Source organism: Sarcophilus harrisii, chromosome 4 (assembly GCF_902635505.1).
Source record: "Sarcophilus harrisii chromosome 4, mSarHar1.11, whole genome shotgun sequence".
In the NCBI taxonomy this organism is placed as follows: domain Eukaryota; kingdom Metazoa; phylum Chordata; class Mammalia; order Dasyuromorphia; family Dasyuridae; genus Sarcophilus; species Sarcophilus harrisii.
This window is the reverse complement of record NC_045429.1, coordinates 22,020,178-22,039,280: the sequence shown is the minus strand read 5'-3', so window position 1 is coordinate 22,039,280 and position 19,103 is coordinate 22,020,178. Positions and strand designations below refer to the sequence as shown.

At 51.9% G+C, this 19,103-nt stretch overlaps 2 protein-coding genes across 3 annotated transcripts in view; both read left to right on the top strand.

Moving 5' to 3' along the window:
* The window catches only part of MROH7 (maestro heat like repeat family member 7), a 66,977-nt gene extending 58,287 nt beyond the window's left edge, over nucleotides 1-8,690 (top strand). Inside the window, exons 20-24 of the mRNA XM_031968544.1 lie at nucleotides 1,180-1,335; nucleotides 1,810-1,932; nucleotides 5,541-5,643; nucleotides 6,683-6,745; nucleotides 8,403-8,690. Of these exons, the coding sequence (XP_031824404.1) occupies nucleotides 1,180-1,335; nucleotides 1,810-1,932; nucleotides 5,541-5,643; nucleotides 6,683-6,745; nucleotides 8,403-8,644 (687 nt within the window). The 3' untranslated portion in view covers nucleotides 8,645-8,690. The remainder of the gene's footprint in view (nucleotides 1-1,179; nucleotides 1,336-1,809; nucleotides 1,933-5,540; nucleotides 5,644-6,682; nucleotides 6,746-8,402) is intronic.
* Nucleotides 8,691-9,639: 949 nt separating this feature from the next.
* TTC4 (tetratricopeptide repeat domain 4) lies at nucleotides 9,640-18,749 on the top strand. Of its 2 annotated transcripts, none has more exons than XM_031969058.1 (10): nucleotides 9,640-9,875; nucleotides 11,525-11,642; nucleotides 12,812-12,973; nucleotides 13,325-13,402; nucleotides 14,536-14,660; nucleotides 15,650-15,736; nucleotides 16,489-16,706; nucleotides 16,908-16,989; nucleotides 17,166-17,248; nucleotides 18,331-18,749. In XM_031969058.1, the coding sequence occupies exons 1-10, from the start codon at nucleotides 9,717-9,719 to the stop codon at nucleotides 18,431-18,433; spliced, it is 1,215 nt and encodes a 404-aa protein (XP_031824918.1). In that variant the 5' UTR covers nucleotides 9,640-9,716; the 3' UTR covers nucleotides 18,434-18,749. The 2 variants fall into 2 exon arrangements, with proteins under 2 accessions (XP_031824918.1, XP_031824919.1); XM_031969059.1 differs by lacking the exon at nucleotides 9,640-9,875 and adding an exon at nucleotides 10,203-10,319.
* Nucleotides 18,750-19,103: the final 354 nt, after the last annotated feature.

Sequence of the window (19,103 nt, the reverse complement as noted above, 5' to 3'; positions counted from 1 at the left end):
TAGTCGTCCCTGCTCTTGTTGAGTTGGTGAAAATCAAATGAGAGAATCTATGTGCAGGTTTCTGGAGCCTTAAGAAGAGAAAAAGCCTTTATTAAGCTCCCATTTGTGTCAGACACTGAGCTGAATGACTGGCAGAGATCTCATTGAATCCTCAGTATGACTGTTGGAAGTAGATCTTATTATTATCCCCATTTTACAGTTCAGGAAACTGAGGCAGACAGACTTTAAGTGCTAACACAGCCAGTAAATATCTGAGGCTAGATTTGAATTCAGGCTTTCCTAGGCCTCTGTGCATCGTGAGGCCCCTAACTGTCCCAAGATACCTCGAAATGCCTTGGGTTTATGGACAGCATCTCCATTTCACTTTCTATGTTATTCATTACATAACTAATTCTGCTTTGCATCAATTGTGTCCCCATTGACTAGAGAAAAAATCAACATATCAGTGGGAACCTGGGAACCCTTATTTGAGTGGACGTGATCCATAGGAACTCGAGCCAGGGTTAGCGGGTATTTGGGGGTAATTTCCCAGGGGCTACTACTACAAAAATCTTACAACTTGGAGGTAACCTCAGAGGGTGATATAGGACAAATCTAAACAAAAACCCTCTAAGATATGTCTGACAAGTACTCCAACCTTCTCTTAAAGCCTCCCAGTATTGAGGGAACATGACCTCCCAATACAGCCCATTCCATTGGGGGACAGCTGCTATTTCTAAGAAATCTGTCTCCATGTCAGGTTAAAATCTGCCTCTGTAAACCTTGTGGACAAAGGACTGAGTCCCTGGGACCCTTCAGTAGAGATCTCCAAACACAGTTCCTTGAGTTTAGTTTTCTAATAATCTTGTCTGGTTAGACAGGGCCACAAGCCTCTGGGAAAGATTTAGTGAGATACACTAAGTGAGATACTTGGTGATGGCAGGGAAGCCACATTTGTAAGGAAGAAAGCGGGGGAGAGGGAGAAAGAACCTTGGGATGGGGACCAGGACCTAGCTTCTAGCTCTCTGGGTGATATTCTGTTTGTGGGCTTCAGGTTCCTTATTTGTAAAATGAACAGATGGGACTTGATGATTTCTAAAGTTCTTTTGAGCTTGGGCATTATCTGTTCTAAGGTTGCCAGCCACCCCATCCCACCCCCCCCAACCCAAACACCCCATGACCTGATGGTTCCTACTTCAGAACAGGGAAGAAGTGCGTTCGGCGGCCATCACCCTTTTCGGGAAGGTGGTCCGGCTGCTGCGGAGCCCCTGCATGCCTCTCACGGAGCAGCAGCTGGTCAACTGCCTGGTCCCTCTGATCCTGCAGCTTCAGGAGGGGAACCCCATCGTGGGGAAGGCGAGTCCAATCATTGTTCGGTTGGAGCGGCGCCCCAGAAAGGTGTAAGGGGAGGGCGGCGGGAGATGAAGTTGTACCTCCCTTTTACAAATCTGCTCTAGCACAGAAATCTCTTAAGTTCCAAGGGAGTTTCTTCACCAAGTGGCCCTCCCGATGCCAGCTGGAGGAAAACCTATCCATGAAAGAGTGCTGCTGGGAGGGAAAAAATTACCTTCCTGTCCATGTCCCCTTAGGTCTGCTCTCAGTTTGGCTACAGCAGGAGCATGGAGTCCAAGCACCTGTCCTTGCCACTTACTAGTGAATGCCTTTGGGGAAGCCATCTCCTTTCTCTTTACCTCTGTTTCCTCATTTTTAAAGCAGAGGATAAAGATATATGCTCTTCCCTCCTGCCTCATAGGGTTGCTTTAATAAAGTGCCCTATAAAAATACAGGCCATTTTTCTCTTGGTCCCACTCCCTTCCAAACCACCTGCAGAAATGTAAGAAGACCTTGACCTATTGCTGCTACCACATGGCTTGGGGCCTGCCAAAAATGATGTACAGCAAAAAGCCATGGGACATCAGTCAGCAGACCGTGACTAAGATTTGCAAGTACTTGGTGAGTCCTATGATCTGGGGAACAAATGCACTGGAACCCAGTAAAGCCTAATTAATCATCTCTTATATCTCCAAGCTCTAGGTTGGGTGCTGGAATACAAAGGTAAAAGTCCCTGCTTTCAAGGAGTGGAAATAACCCAGACACAGAAAATTAAATAACAGATACAAAATTATGCAAAGTAATTTCAACAGGGAGAGAGTATTAATGAGGTCCAACACCAGGAATTTGCACTGTGCCTTGTGAGAAGGCAAGGATTACATGAGGCAAAGGAGAGAAGGAAATTCCCTAGACATGATAGAACATCTGTATAAAGAGACAGGGGTGGGAAATGGGACTTCAGGCTTCAAAGGGAAGTCACCTCTTCTCTTTTGAGTCTCACCTATAAATGAAGAGGCTGGACAATAGGACCTCAAATGCCCCTCCCAGTTCTAGATGTGCAGGAATCTTAGGTAGGTGAGTATGATTGCAAGGGAGAGTTCATACAGGGAAATAATAGGAAATAAAACCAGAAAGGGACAGCCACACATTTATAGAATGAAATCCCCAATGACGCCTTGATGTCCAAATTCTTTTCTTATTAAGTGTTGCAGCTGCACATCATGAACCTCCCCATTGCCCTCTGGGAAGAGGGAAAAAGAAGAGAATAAGCATTTTTAAGTGCCCATCATGTATCAAGCACTGAGCTAAGTGCTTTACAGATATTATCTCATTTGATCCTTTGAGGGATCCTCCCTTTTAATTCTTCAGAGATTATGATGTTCCATAAATCGTAGTCATGAAACAACTCCAATAAAATATTAATATAAATGCAGGGTGTCCCAAAAGTCTTGATGCACTTTATACTTGTAAAAGCTTTAAATGGCACTGTAACATACAATATTATATGGTAAGTGCATTGGAGAAGGGCAAATGTGCTACCCGAGGGCAGAGAGGGAAAGGGTCACTGCCTACTGGCAGGGATCAAAAAGGACCTAGTTTAGCTGTCTCATTTTCTAGAACAGGAAACTGAAGCCCTGATAAGAAAAGAGACTGAAAATACTACAATGTAAGAACTACCTAGAAGAGACCTTGGAAAGCATTTAATACAATTGCATAATTTATTTCTTAAATCTTATTTTAGTTAAGTAACTAAATCTTAATTTTTTCAATCAGCAAAAATTTGCCACCCCTGCCCCCAGTCCTCCATCTCCCATTCCTCTATTGAGAATAAAAGAAAAGACAAACTTCTGTCATAAATATGTATAGTCAAGCAAACCAGATTTCCATGTTGGCCATATCCAAACATATATACATGTTCATATGCATACACATATATGTAGACATGCATATGTATATGTATACGTACTTTGTTATATAATTTTGACTTTCCTCTCCCTTCCTCATTAGCCTATTCCTCTTTCCCTATCTATCCATTCTATTCAGGATCTCCAATACCTAACAGAACCACTCCTGGACTTACTGTCTAATTAAATTCTTTGTCACTTCTGATGATGATATTGTTCAAAGGGGAGACATGCTTAATCTCCTCATATTTGAATATAAACAACTTATTCTTATTTAGCCTCTTATGATTATTCATTTATTTCTACTTTTTTATGTTTCCATTTGACTTTTATGTTTTGGAGCTACATAATTCTAACATTTTTGTCAGGAATGCTTGCAAGGCCTCTTATTTCATTAAAAGTTCATTTTTCCTCTTGTAGGATAGGCCCAATTTTGCTGGATGAATTATTTTTGTTACAGCCTTTGCCTTTTGAAATACCATATTCCAAGCTCTTCATTCTTTTATGAGGTGGTTGTTAAATTGTGTGTAATCTTGACTGTGTGTGGCTCCTCAGTACTTGAAGTCTTTCTTTCTGCCAGCTTGCAGAATTTTTTATTTGACCTAAGAACTCCAGATTTGGCTATGATGTTCCTTGGAGTTTTCATTTGGAAGTTTCTTTCAGGAGGTGATGGATGGATTTTTTCGATTTCCACTTTGCTTGCTGGTTCTAAGAGATCTGGGTGGTTTTCTTTTATAGTTTCTTGAAATAGGATGGGTAATCTCGGCTTTTTTTTGGGGAGGGCTGTTATAGCTTTCTTTTCTTATATTTTTTTCTCTTTGATCTATTTCCAGTCTTTTTGTTTTTAGCAGTGAGTTACTTTATATGTTTTTCTTTTCGTCAGTCTTTTGATTTTATTTTAATATTTCATATTTTCTCATGGAATCATTGACTTCTATTTAGTCCATTCTAATATTCAGGGAGTTTATTTCCTGGACAATATTTTGTCCCTGCTGTACAAGTTCTTAATTCCCTTTCTTCCATAGTTCTCATTTATTTTCTAATTTTCCTCTCATGCTCTTAATGTATAAACTGAAAAAAATTCTTTTTTAAAATCCTTGCTTCATTTCTTCAGGAATTCTATTTGGGCACAAGCCCAAGCTGTGTTTTAATTTGAGGCTTTGCTCATAAATGCTCTGGAGTCATTCTCTTCATCTAGGCCTGTATATTGAATATATCTGTTACTATAATAGTTTTGCTTTTTATGATGGGGTTATTTATTTGCTTGCTTACTCTACTTTATGACTACAGATTTTATTTTGGTGCAGAGCTTTGTGTCTGGACTAGTCCTGCTGCTACTTTCTTGTGGTATTGTGTGTTGTATTGTTCCAGCATGGCAGAGACAGCTCAGGCTGGGGAACTGTAAGCTTTCAGAGCTCCCAAGATGGTGTGATCGAGGCAGTCTGATCTGCAAGTCCCCCACCTCTAGGTTGGAGTAACAGTAGATGCTGCTGGTCTCTGCCTCTATCAATCAGCTGGAAAATTCTGTTGTTTTCAGTGACAGATCTAAATCCAACTTCACCATATTTTCTTTCAGCTAAGGAGAATTAGATGAAAACTGTGGTTCATCCTAGTTGTGATAATTCTATTTGAAAGGTTCCTTTTACCTCTGACATTCTCTCTTCTGATGCACAAGTGGATGGAGAGCATTGAGTCAGGGAAACCCAAGTTCAAATTTGATCTCGGACAATAGCTGTATGACCCTAAGCGAGCCGATCTCTGCCAAAAATAATGATTAACCGCAGCACCTACCTCCGTGGGGGTCAGAAGGATCCAGTGAGATAACACATAGAGCCCTTTGTAGACCTTCCTATGCTGGGTAAATGCTAGATATTCCATTAGCCAAGGATGCCCCCACTCAGACATCCCAAATTTTAGCCTGCTTCCTTCCAAGGCTCTGTGTCTGGCCCGCTGCTGATTGGATGCCCCACTTCCCAGCATCAGAGCTCCAGATCTGCCACCAGTTCAGTTCTGAGCAGGCTTTGTTTCTGGGCCTTCCCATAATAACACCTCACACTTTCTCACTGGGTGCTGTAAAGCATGGGTGACTGTTAGAATAAGTGATCTAGAATAAGTTTGTCCCTATTCTGGGAAGCGGAAGACCGAGGCTTGGCTAAGCGGTAGCTCTGTTGCTATTACTTTATAGGACATCACAGAGGATAATATAGAGTCAGCTTTCTTCCAGATGTTAGGGCAGTGGGTAGTAACTGTTTAAAAATCTGGGTGGGGTTTGCAAAGGATTGCACGGGGCCATTTCCCACCTTACACTGGGGGCTTTTGGCCTAGGTGAACACCCACCGAGACAGTGCCCTAGTGTTCCTGACCCAGAGCTTGGAATATACCAAAAGCCCTCGGGCTGCCCTCCGGAGGAGTGCAGTCACTTTTATAGGTAAAGCTGATCCCTGGGTGTCTGGGGCTGGGGTGGAGCTGGGTTCCAGTGGGATTGAATGGGGCCTACCCAGGAGGCTGAGGGTGAGGACCCTGTGTTCCATCAACATTACTTCACTTCCTGATTTCCCGGGTAACCTACAACTGGTCTAGAAGTAGATACTTTCCTTCTCCTCCCTTAGCTTCCCCATAGGATGCTGGGAAATACCTCACTTCAGACACTTACTATACTAACTTGTACCTCGATCAGTCTCCCTGGGTCTCAGTTTCCTCCGATTCCCTTCAAACTTGATTTCCACAATCCCTAGAAGGGCAAGAGACATTACAACATCTCTCCTACAATAGACCAATTCCTTGGAGAGGCCAGAAAACAATCTTGAGCCCAGCATAATATATTCAATAGAGAGCTGGCCTGGGAGCCAGGAAGACCTGGATGATGTATGTCCTCTGACCCACGCTGGCTGTGTGACTGCACAAGTCACAGTGTCATTTGTTGCTCTGGGAAGCTCTTCGAAACTCTTCATTGCAGACCTCTGGGGGTGGAGTTCCCCCTCATACCAGGGAAACCCCAGACCCAAATCCTTTACCCTTACACAAGGGTTACAAAGAGTTTTCATTTAGATTTCTCCTCTTGCTGATCCTCACACTCCCCAGTGGGATAAAAGCAGAGCAATGGGTTATTATCCCATTTTACAGAAGAGGAAATTGAAGTTGTCAAGGAAGTTGGGACTCATCCAGCTCTCCTAAAGTCCAAGTCAGGGGCTTCTTTGCTCTTAGCTACATCTCTTCTCTTGTACCTTTTGTGGAGGATTGGCAAGAGGTGTTTGTCCTTTGTTGTTACAGAGGAAGAGATCCCTAAGCCCCCAGAGATCCCCTTCCTTTGCACATCTTTTTATATTTCCACGGTTGGAGGATTGGGGTGAAATGGGTGAGGGTGAGCGGGGCTGAGCTGTGAGCTGAGGTCTTGGGGCTTGTTTGGAGGAGAGGGAGAGGAGAGATGTAGAAGCTGACTGAGTTACCTTTTGGAATTCTTCTTGAAGGGTCCCTTGTACCCTGCATGGAAGGCATGCTGACTGAGGAACTGCTAAATGAAGTAAAGACGGGTAAGTGAAATGGTCTCCTGCGCTTCTCATTCTCTTTTTCCTCTCTCTTTCTCCTATCATTCTCTGTCTTTCTCTCTCTATGTGTGTTTGTCTCTCTATCTCTCTCTGTCTCTCTTTTCCTCTTATCTTTCATTCTTTTCTCTCATTCCCTTCTTTCATATTCTTTCTCTTTATCTCCTATTCTTTCTCCTCATTCTTTCTCCCTTTTTTCTATCATTCTTTCTTTTTCCTCTTAATCTTTTTCTGTCTCTTCTATCTTTCATTCTTTCCTCCCATTCCCTTCTTTCATATTTTCTCTCTATCTCTTATTCTCTTTCCCCTTTCACTTTCTCCTCTTTTCCCTATCATTCTACCTCTCTTTCATTCTCTCCTCTCATTCATTTTCTTTCTGTACCTTTTATTCTTTCTCCTCTCTCATTATTTCTCCTTTTTACAATTATTTTTCTCTTTCCTCTCAATGTCTTTCTGTTTCTCCCATTTTCTTTCATTTTCTCTTTCTTATTCTCTTTCTCCTCTCTTCTTTTTTTCCCTATCATTTTCTCTTCTACCTCTTTCATTCTCTCCTCCTCTCATTTTCTTTCTCTTTCTTATTCTTTCTCCTCTCTCATTCTTTTTTTTCTAATATTCTTTCTTTCCCCTACCTCTTTCATTCCCTTCTCTTTCATTTTCTTTCTCTCTTGTTTTCTCTTCTCCTCTCTCATGCTCTCCTTCTCTCTCCCTTGCCTGTTTCCCTCTCTCTTTTCTCCTCTCGCTATCTTTCTCCACAACTTTTGTTTTACTACCTCTTCTGGCTCAATAGCCGGGCCATCTGGTCTACCAGCTTCTTCAGCAAAGTGGACGTGCTCTTACAAGCTGAAAGCACAACCTTGAGAGATCTCCTCCTTCACCCTCTCAATGACCATCACTTTTCTCCTGAGGTTTCCTCCATCTTCAGTTTCTCTCACTTTATCCAAGGTTGCAGGAACTAAGGATATTTCAGCTGGAGAAGAGAAAACTCATTTAATAAGATCTGTTTTCCAGACTTGGAGGGCGCTCGTGTGGGAGAGCGCCGGGGTTGGTTAGTTTGGTGGAAGTGATGGGAAGATGTCCTGGAGAGGCCGGTGTGGGTTAGGTGTTAGGAAAAAGCTTCCAACAAGGAAAACTGTCCAGTAGTGACATAGGGAGCCTCCGAAGGTCCGGGCTCTTCCTGAAGTCTTCAAAAGAAGGCTGTGACCACTTGTATGCATCGTGATGGGGATTCTTTTTTAAATTCGGGTTGGACTAGACCGCATCTGAGGTCCTGTCCAACTCAAAAATCCTGTAACCTCCGTGCAGATCTCAGAGTAAGCACACACTGTACCCTCACTTTTTCTTCTTTTTAATGGGGTGATGTGTATACTGATAAGTAAATATATGAGAATTTGAAACGACAGTAATGATGAACATATTAAAACTATGTTCAGGGAAGTAGTATGAGACAAGAAGAGACCGATGGGTCAAGGGTCAGGGCTTTCAATGCCAGGCCAGGGAGAGACCTTGAATTTAATGGGGAGCCCCTGTCGACTTACAGACCAGAAAGTGTGGGAAGGAGTCGGGGAAGCTCCCTCAGGGTGGCTCCGAGCCCTGGGATAACCCCCTACCTCTTTTTCCTCCGACTTCCCTTCCCCCTTCCTGACAGCCCTGGAGGCCCTGAGACACGACCCAGAAGCTTCAGTGTGCATCTTCGCGGCCCAAGCCCAGGATCACATTTTAGCCAGCTGCTGGCGGAACTCCTGGCCCCTTCCTCGAGGGGACTCTTGGGTCTGTGACCCGGCCTCCAACCACCGATGGAACTCCAGCAAAGAGAACCTCCCCGTTTCCCACCACCGCAGATCCTGGATCTTGGAGTCGCTGAGGGTCTGGAAGAAGACTTTAAAGTAGCAACCCGCAGCTGCCCAGCCTGCCTACTGGCCTATAAATGCTAGATTGGTTACTTTGTGTCGGCGTGTCCTTGCGCGGTTTCTTGGGGCCCCGGCTAGAGTGGTTACTTTGTGTCGGCGTGTCCTTGTGCGGTTTCTTGGGGCCCCGGCTAGAGTGGTTACTTTGTGTCGGCGTGTTCTTGTGGTTTCTTGGGTCCCCGGGGCCATAGACCCGAGCGTACATTCTCCGGGGGAAGGATGGATGGATTCATAAAAGGAAACGTTAAAACGACGCGAAGTAAGCACAAAGTAATTTGGAGGAGGGGTCCCTAACAGCGGGGGGCTGGGGGCTGCATCAGGAAAGGCATCGGGCCTTGAAGTAAATCGGTGCCTTTGGGAAAAGCGGGGACACTCCGGGGGAGCGATGGCGTGCACGGGAGCATAGAGGTCCCAGGCAAGCCCGACGCCACAGGGCTGTGAGTGCTCCCTGTGCCTCAGTTTCCCCCTCTGGAAGATGAGAGGCTCGGACTAGCTGGCCTGGGGGTTCCGAGTGTTCTGGGGCTGGAAGGAGCCAGCTGGCTCCCCCTCCTTACTCTGTGCTTTGTGCTCCCACTCGGGGTCTCCTAACCAAAGGGGAATCCCGGAATGATTTATTCTCCGAGAATGTTTGATTTACCCATTTTACACACCACATGCCCGGGAGCAAGTAAGACTTTCTCTGGCCGAAAGGGTCAGGAGTGGGAAAAGTTTGGGAAGCCCCGATCTACACCCAGGTTCTCGTGTCACAGAAGGGGAAACTGAGGCTCAGGCAAACGAAGCGCTTGCCCAGGGCCACAGGGCTAAGTGGAAGAGGCCGGATCTGACGCAGGGCCGGGTCAGGGCTCCCCGCGCTTTGCAGTCGCCCACTCTCCATTCCGGGTCTTAGTCCGGACTCTGGCAGCCGCCTCCGGCCCACGCTTACCTCACTGTGGGCGGAACTCGAGGGCGGGGCCACGGCGCCGCTCACCGCCGGAAGTGGGGACGGAAGTCGAGACGGACCGGCCGAGTGAGGGCGGAAGTCGGGCAGGCCGGCGTGGGCAGCGGAGCGGGAGCCGATGGAGGCGCCGCCACAGACCCCGGACCGGGGCGAGCCCGGGCCCCGAGAGCAGGCGCAGCAGCAGCAGCAGGAAGAGGAGGACGCCATGGACGCCTTCCTGGACAAGTTCCGCAGCCAGCCGTACCGCGGCCGCCTGCACGAGGACACGTGGGAGCAGGTGCGGCCCCGGCCTCAGTTTACCCCCGAGCTCCTCACTGCGCATGTCCGGGCCTGGCTCCTCCCGCCCATCTGTGGGACGGGGAAGCCGAGGCAGGCGATTCCCCGGGGAGGGGGAGGGGCTGCCGGGCCCCCATTTGGAAGAGGAAGCTGAGACAGCGCCAGGTGACGGAGCGGGTCCGAGCCCCCGTCCGGGACCCCCAGAAGATAGATGCCAGGCCCCAGGTTTTCCTGCGACCCTGCGCCGTCCCGAGCCCTTTGTCCTTATGGGAACGAAGCGCTCCGCAGGGCTCGCCCCGCCCCCTAGCGGCCGCTGCGGCTGGGCCGGAAGAGCGTAGTGCGAATCCTGCCCGGGCACTCACTGATAGCTGGGCCTGCCTCGGTTTCCCCAGATAATGACGGCTCCTCCTGCACAGGGCGGTGAGGCTCGGAGGAGGGAACGCGTGTAAGCACTTGGCGCTCGGCCCCTCGTAAACATCGCTATTAGCGCCCGTTTCTCCTGGTCCCCAAGAAGCCCGCCTTGTGTTTGCTGAGCCGCCGGGGACCCAGGACCCAGCCCAGGCCCCTCCGAGGCGCCCCGGACTGCCTGGAACGGCGGCTCAGGCCGGTTGTGGAGACAGCGTGTGGGCGCGAGGGCCCCGAGCCCCCACCACGCTCCCTCTGCCCCTGGCGCAGCTGGGGGTCCATGTTTAACAACCTGCTCTCCCAAACCCCATGTTTGTTTAACAACCTGCCCTCCCAAACCCCATGTTTAACAACTTGCTCTCCCAAACCCCATGTTTAACAACCCGCTCTCCCAAACCCCATGTTTAACAACCCGCTCTCCCAAACCCCATGTTTAACAACTTGCTCTCCCAAACCCCATGTTTAACAACCCGCTCTCCCAAACCCCATGTTTAACAACCCGCTCTCCCAAACCCCATGTTTAACAACTTGCTCTCCCAAACCCCATGTTTAACAACCCGCTCTCCCAAACCCCATGTTTGTTTAACAACCTGCCCTCCCAAACCCCATGTTTAACAACTTGCTCTCCCAAACCCCATGTTTAACAACCCGCTCTCCCAAACCCCATGTTTAACAACCCGCTCTCCCAAACCCCTCACATTTCAAGTTTAACCTGCACTATGGAGATTTTCTCCATCCCTTTCTCGAGTTTAGACCAATAACGAAACAATAAACGAAGCCCTGCTTTGTAGCGGCTGCAGAATTCCCAGGGATAAACATCCCGCTGGAGCCGCTCCCAGCGTCCTCCAGCAGCCCCCGCTCTGGGAAACGCCGAGTCTTGGCCTCTTGCTCTGGGGCCTGCATGGATGGGTTGTAGATTTCTGATTTTCAGTCCAATCGGGTCAGAAGTTCTGGTGGTTCTCTTTGGCGCTGGCCAGACTCTCGTTGACACTTGCCACGGCGTCCCAGAGGCAGGAGGGACCCTGAACATCTGCCCACTGACTACGAGTCTGCCAGGAGCCTTCTTTGGTCCCCCCAGAGGTCTCGGCCCACCCGTGTGCGTCCGGCACTGGGCCCGCGCTTGTGGTCAGACTGGCCGCCACATAGAGGAAGCCTCTGAAAACAGGGTTATTTTTGGTTGGAACAAAGCTCTGAGAGGAGGACTTTGAATTTCAAAACTGACTTCCCTTCCTTGATCTCTTCCAGGAGTTGGATAAGATCCCGATGTTCATGAAAAAGGCCCCGTCAGAAATCAACCCCCAAGAGAATCCCGAGTTGGCTTGTCTGCAGTCCCTCATTTTCGACGACGAGAGACCTCCCGAAGGTGCCGGAAATGGGGCGGCTGGCAGGGGAGCAAGGCCGAGGGGCCCGGATGGGTCCGCACTTTTGTGCCCTTGTTTCTGATCTGTTAAAAGCCATAGGCTTGGTACAATTTGTGTCAGCAGGCCGTTTGGGAGCTCTCCACACACTGTGGGGTGATGGATGGGGACATGGAGGACCTGGGTTCTGTCTCCCCTCTACCCGATTCCTCTCTCTGCACCTCAGTTTCCTCAGCTGTCCAGTGAATGATTGGGCAACGTGCCTCCCGGCTCGAAATCTATAATTCTGGAATCTAAGTCAAAACACTTTCTTACGAGAAAGTATTTCAGGAAAATGAGAAATCATGGGTATCACGTGTCCCTGTTACTAGAGAATCATCACTTGGCTCGATTGCAGGAAATCATGGCTCCCCAGGAGTGATCTGGGGCTTCATAAACTTTTTCCACTTGTGACCTCTTTTAGCCCAAGATTTTACACGTCCCTAAGTCCATAGGAATAGAAACCAGGTGTACAAACCAAACATTTACTGATGATGAATCAGACACAAAAATGTATTTTAAAAGAATTCTCTGGGATACATGTAATTTTATCATCTATTCATGACAAAAGCAAATTTGCATATTGAAGAGATGGATGTGTCTGTTTATTTTTACATAAAGAAGTAAATCTTGGTGGAATGTTTGATGCTTTTTACTGTTGCCAAGTTTTTCGTGACCCCCCCCCCCTTTCAGTTACAGGACCCCCGGGGGGTGGGGGGGAATCACAACCCAAAGTTTAAGAAGCTTTGGTCCTGATGATACTAGGAACAGCAGTACGTGATACTTGTAATTATTGGCTGATTGATGATATGATACATCTCCCCACCACGCCCCCATCCAGAATATCAGCTGTTCCCTAATTGGGACCATTTGTTTTGTATCTTCAGCCTAGCACCATGCTGACATACAGTAAGAGCTTAATTAATGTTTATGGATTGGTTGAGGTATCTAGAATTTATTTTAAAATAGAGACCACTGTCTTTGTCTTTGGCGCACAGTAGGTGTTTGGAAATGAAAAATGAGAGAGACCTGCCGGAGCTGGCACTAAAGCGGCCCAGCCTTCGAGGGTCCGCTTGCTGCCAGGCCCAGGGAGCTTTTGGGAGGGATGGTGGGACAGACCTTTGTGCTTCCACAGAGCAAGCCAGGACCTACAAGGACGAGGGCAACGATTACTTCAAAGACAAAGATTATAAGCGGGCCGTGGCTTCCTACACAGAGGGGCTGAAGAAGAAGTGCTCCGAGCCCGGCCTCAACGCCGTGCTGCTCACCAACCGCGCGGCGGCCCACTTTCACCTGGGTAAGCCGCCCTCAGCTCCGTGGGGTGGGCACAGAGGGGCGCGAGGTGCCACAGAGCATCCACTCTGGGCCGGCCCGCCCTCCCCAGCCCCAGGGCTGCTCCTTCACCCGTTGCTTGTTTCCCAGGAGTCTGGGGGCCCAGGGCTGAGGCTGGGACACACGAAGGCTCCAGGGGCCCACTTATGGCACGGCTTGTCCCAGAGGCCAGGGCTCGAGGCGGCCCTCCTCTCCCAGGGATCCATCACTAGGCCCTGGCTCTTACCAGAGAGCACCTGCTCTGTCCTCCCCTAGGCCGGCTTGCTGCCTTCTGCCTCATTTGGGACTGACAGGCCCTCTTCTCCTCGTTTGTTAGGCAACCTGCGCTCTGCTCTGAATGACGTCACGGCCGCCCGCAAGCTCAAACCGGACCATCTCAAGGCCATCATCAGAGGTGGGTCTCCCGCTGTGCAGCAGCATGTAGGCCCGCCTGCACACGCGTGTGCGCACACACGTACCGCACATGTGCACACACATGCTTCACACTGTGTGCATGTGTCACATGCAGACACACATGTGCACACCACACATATGTCTATAAGATGCATGCACTGCACATTGTACATACATGGAACACCACACACACATGCATACACTGTAAATGTGTGTGCATGCCACATATACAGACACACATGTGCATGCACCCACCACATAGCATGCAATACATGCATGCATATGCTGCACACGTAAATGCACCACATATACAGACACACATGCACACACATGCACCACATGGTGCACACACACACACACACTGTACATGTGTACTCACACGTGCTTGGATACATACCACACATGCAAACAGACACACACACACAGAGTCCAGAAGCTGTTGGGGAGCTTGGGCACCAAAGGGGGGCCTTGGTTTTGGGGGGTGATTGTCATCGCGAAGCTCCTAGACTTAGGAGGAGTCTGGGCCTTGGAGTCCAAGCCCCTCATTTACTGGGCTCAGACACTAGCAACGACATGGTGGGATTAGCACCCAGGGCCTCCAGGATGAGGGCTCTTGCCATGTCACCACCATGCTCTCTTGTGTCCTTGTAGGGGTTGGGGGACCTGGGCACAGACCAGAGAGGCTGAGGATCCAGAGGGTCTTGTACCCTTGGCAACTGGGACTTTACAGATGAGAAAGCCAAAGCCCACAGGGTTAGGTTTATGAGTATCGGGAATTATTTTAGCCCAGTTCTTCTGAGTCTGTGGCCAGTTCTGTCCCTGATCTTGTTCTGCTTTCAGCAAACACAGTTAAAGTCTGTAGACATTTATTTAGCTGAGATGAATGAATGAATGGATGGATGAATGGACAGATTCCCAAATGAACAAATAAAAACACATTTATTAAAAGCTTTCTGTGACCTGAGCCTCATGTTCAGTCTCAGCTGTCTGTGGGGGCAGGGGTGTGCTGGGGCTGCGGCCTTGTCTCGTCCTTCTTCCCGCATTAGGGCCCCTGGTTTAGGGCTCTCGCTCCAAAGGGACAAGCTCTTTCTGGGTAGCTCGGTCATGGGTTCTAAAGCCCCGGGGTCCCCCCAGGCGCGATCTGTCACCTAGAACTGAAGAACTTCTCAGAGGCCATGAGCTGGTGTGACGAGGGCCTGAGGCTGGACTCCAAGGAGAAGAAGCTTCTGGACACGAGAGCCAAGGCGGACAAGCTGAAGGTCAGTAGTCACACGGGTAGGGAGAGCCTGCCCCGACCTGAGACAAGGGGACCGAGGGGACGGAACGAGCCGACTGCCTGTCCCAGCCCCTGACCCAGACTGATGGGCCTGCCCCTTTGAGTGCCCTGGGCAGCCTCAGGCCGCGGGCAGAGATGGAGGCGATCTGCCAAAAAAGGAAAAAAATCAACCAAAAACGATCTTAGGAACCCAGGTCGAGAGCTGTGAGGGGCGCACGAGTCCCCCCTCCTGACACCAGGCCCCAGTCCCCTTTAATACTGGCACCTTCTCTCTGTTATGTTATCTCCGCCCACCTCTCTGTATTTTGTTTGTACTTGGCGTGAAGCACGTTTATAAGAAGTACATTTATAAATGTACTTCTGCAAAATGCTCAGTTTACCACCTGGAAAATGGTGAGAATAGCAGCAGCCTCGGCCTCCCAGGGGCAGCCCAATGATGGAATAATTAGAAAGCACTCGGCAGAGCGTCTGGCCCAGAGCGGGGCATGTCGGTGTTATCTGTTGTTATTAATCCTCCGCACGCAACAGGGCTGACCTCCCAGAGTCCCCCCGGGGGACCAAAGGGGCGCCCCCCAAAGCACTGCAGACCTTGGGCCCTGCTCAGTATTTGCGGGGACTTAAACCACATCTTCGGCTCTGAATCTGGGGCTCCGAGAAGCCTCTGAGCACTTGAAACGTTCACAGAGGGAATGTGAGGAGAAGCAAGATGCTCGTCCCCTGTATCATGGCTGCATTTTGGGCCGAGGGGTGCAGAACGGAGGCTGCCGGGGAGGGGGGCAGGACGGAGACTGCCGGCCGTGCAACCTCACTTTGGCTCAGCGTTTAGGGGAATGTCCCGCTGCAGACCCCGGGGCAGGTGGAGGATGTGGATGATGCCGCAGGATGGCAGCCCTCATCCCTGACGCCCCCAGGCAGGCGGGCCAGGGTCCACCTGAGACTGGGGGCGGGACTGATGTGCGCTCTCACTTTCAGCGGGCTGAGCAGCGGGACATCCGGAAGGCGAAGATGAGCCAGAGGAAGGCGGAAGCCCAGAAGGAGGCGCTGCTGCGCGCCATCCAGGTGCGGGCTCCCGATGGCGGGGGGAGGGGGGGGGAGTCAGCAGCTCCGGCCCCAGCGCCCCGGGGTGGGGCCTGGCCTCAGACAGGTTGGGGACCGGCCCTCCCTGAGGGCCCGCGCTCCGGTGCCATCTGGGGCTGCCCTGACTGCGCAGGGTCCCAGCGCCCTCTGCGAGGCCAGAGGCTGCTAAGGGAGGGCCCTTGATGAGGGGCGGGTCTTCCCCCGGAGCTGGTGAAACCGCAAACCGGGCAGGATCTAAAAGGCAGGAGGTGGCTTGGGGCGGCTCCTGGGGCACGGGGGGGCTCCGGTCTGCAGGGGGGACCCAGCAAACGCTGCCGCTCCCCGCCAGGAGGTCCAGATCTGTGTCCTGCAAAGACTAGGGTGGTCGTTACTGATTGAGCCCCTGCTGGGTCCTGGGACACACTCCCGGCCCTCTGAGGTTCTCCCCCCTCGGGGAGGCAACTGTTGCTCGCCCTTCCTCAGTTGCCCCATCTGTACAATGGGGATACTGCGCCTCCCTCCCGGGGTGGCTGACACTGAAGCGCTTTGCAGACTTGACCGTGATTGCCCCGCCCCCACCTCCCCCTTCTCCCCCCCTCCTGCACTGGCCCCTCCAAAGCCAGAGGTCATGTGGGGGGGGTCGGGACTCTGGGGAGAGGGACCTGAAGGAAACCCAGCATCCTGAGAGGTGGCGAGGGGGGGAGGGGCCGAATGGCCCCCTGGAGCGGCCTGTGAGGGCTCTGTTTGGACACCAGGCGAGAAACATCCGGCTGGAGCCCCGGGCCCCCAGAAAGGAGGAGGAGGAGGAAGACGAGGAGGAGCCCACAACCCCCCAGGGGGGTCTGGGCTCCGAGAACGCCATAGGGGCCAAGGTGTCTCTGGATGAGGGCGGGCGGCTCAGCTGGCCCACCCTGCTGCTGTACCCCGAGTACGGCCAGACCGACTTCATCTCGGCCTTCCACGAGGACTCGCGGTACCTTCTGCTGCCCAGGGAATGGGGGGAGGGGGAGGCCTGGGCCTTGTCTGCCCCTGGAGGTGCTGCGGGGCTGAGCCTTCCTCTTCTGTCCCCTGTAGAGCCCCCCTCGCCTCTTCCCTAGGACAGCCCCTCCCTGCCCTTTGACAGCCTCCCCTCTCCCCTCAATGCTCCCCCCCCATGAGAGCTCTGGGCCCACAGGTTCATGGACCACTTCATGGTCATGTTTGAGGAGCCGCCTCCGTGGGACCTGGAGCGCAAGTACCGCCCGGCGCACCTGGAGGTGAGACCTTTGGCCTGACCCTGCTCGGGTTCTCCTGCCAGGGCCCTGGGGAGAGGAGGGATGGGGGGGGGGGGGGGGGGGGGGGGGGGGGGGGGGGGGGGCTGAGGAGCCCAGGGCCTGGGGGGGCAGGGACCTGGGGCAAGGACACCCCCCTCACCTCCCCCACCTTTGCCCAGCTCTACTTTGAGGAGGAAGCACAGCAGGAGGTGCACCAGCTGGGCCCGGAGAGCACCTTGCTGCAGGCCCTGCAGCACCCCAGGTGAGCGGGAGCCCCGGGGCGGGTGAGGGGAAGGTTTGGGGTCCTCTCAGAGAGCCCCGTTCCTCAGCCCCCCATGGCCTCAGCACATGAGCCTCGAGAGTCTGATCTCTCAGCCACCCCGCCAGGTCAGGATTGCACATCCCAGGGGGGCCCGGAAGCACTTATTAAGCGCCTTCTGTGTGCCCACCTGATGGAGCCTTCCTGACAATGGGCCGGGCCAGGCCGTTTTGAGCAGACAGTCTCTGATATTGTCTTCGCCCCTGGGTCCCGGCCTCAGGCCTAGCCCTTTCCTGGCTACAATGAAAAGGAAAGTGCAGCCCCTCCTCCCACCTCTAGGTCCCAGCTGGGGGTGGGGGGTCGGTCCCCCAGTGTGAGCTCAGAATGCTGGGGGCAGGAGGGGGAGCTTGGGGGCTGGTGGGGACACAATGGGGAGGCTGCTGTCATGGCCCCCCGGGGAGAGGGTGCCCCAGAGTGTCCAAGACACAAGGGCTTGTCCCCTCTCCTAGGGGGCTGAATGCATTCATTTACAAGCACTTACTAAGCCCCTAACACAAAGGAGGCCCCGCCCATACTCAGCTTCTACTCAGGGCAGGGATGTGGCCGGAGGGCGCAGGGCTCCAAGCCAAGGGCTGCTCTGGAGGGGGCCCCGAAGGGACCAGACTTTCCCTCACTGGCTGGAGGAGGCCCCCAGCCTCAATGGGCCTCAGTATTCTCACCTGCAGAATGGGTGCAGGATGCTTAGAACACCTAGGTTACTTGAGGAGAGCCTGGTACAAACCAGGAACCAGAGTGTAAAGTAGTGCCTCAGATGCCAAGAAGCTCCCTGTGTGGAGCCTCCCTCCACCACCAAGAGAGCCAAGGACTGTCTTAGTTGCAGGCCGGGTCATGGGGCACAGGTCACAGGAGCATTGAGAACCGGGGGTGTTCCAACCCCTGCAGGGGAGGCCAGAGGGAGGACTCCCATCTTCATGTGGGGCCTTCCCAGCAGAAGAATGGCCTCAGAAGCTGGGGGAAAGACCCCGGGGGGGGGAGGAGGGAGGGGGCTGGGAGCTAAGCCAGAGGCTTCCCCTTGTCACCCCCAGGTACTTGGTCAAAGCTTGGACTCCGGCCTTCCTGGTCTTGGTGAAAGAGTCTCCTTTTTCTAAGAGTTTCCTCCGGGGCAGAAAAGTCCATCGGCTGAAGTAACGGGGACACCAGCCTTGTCCCCCAGCATTGCCCAGAGCCCGGCCTCACCCCCGACACTGGCCCAGACCTGCTGTGAGCAGGAGGAAGATGGGGGTACCGCCCGGCCCCCACATAGAAGCAGGTGGACGACAGCCAGGGAAGGGGGCCCACCCCCTGCTGCAATCCGGATCCCTCCCCTTTACTGTACTCCGGGATAATTATTTTTAAAATAATTTTATTACCAATTTAATAACTGTCTCCATGAGAACAAAACAATAAACTGCCCTTGCAGCTGCAAACCCCGAACCACTTCAGCTTTCAGCTTCTGAAGGGTCAGAGCAACAAAATCCTGTGTTACGCCCCCTCCTCCTGTCTGGCTGGGAGCCACTGTGCCCCCAAGGGTCCTGTTGTTGGGAGACTCCTCCCAAGGGATCCTTTCAGCCCCCCAGGAGAAATGAGCCAGCTTTGCATCCAGGAATGCTTATGGGTCCCCCTGGTTGGGCCCGAGAACAGCAGCAGGCATTGCAGGTTATTGGGAAGATGGATTAACAGATGGGGAAGGGGGCTCTGGCCCTTCAGCAACACAAGGCACAGGTTGGCTGTGGGGCTGGATGGGGAAGGGGCCCAGGAGGTCCAAGAACTACTGCCTTGTAAAGTGCCAGGCACACAGTAGGTGCTTAGTTAGGGCTCC

What these genes read in the sequence shown, in the direction of transcription:
- TTC4 (XM_031969058.1), top strand. Translation starts at nt 9,717, where the DNA reads ATGGAGGCGCCGCCACAGACCCCGGACCGGGGCGAGCCCGGGCCCCGA. An exon ending in ACGAGGACACGTGGGAGCAG is followed by an intron (nt 9,876 to 11,524) that starts GTGCGGCCCCGG and finishes GATCTCTTCCAG; the next exon opens with GAGTTGGATAAGATCCCGAT. An exon ending in GCCTTCCACGAGGACTCGCG is followed by an intron (nt 16,707 to 16,907) that starts GTACCTTCTGCT and finishes CTGGGCCCACAG; the next exon opens with GTTCATGGACCACTTCATGG.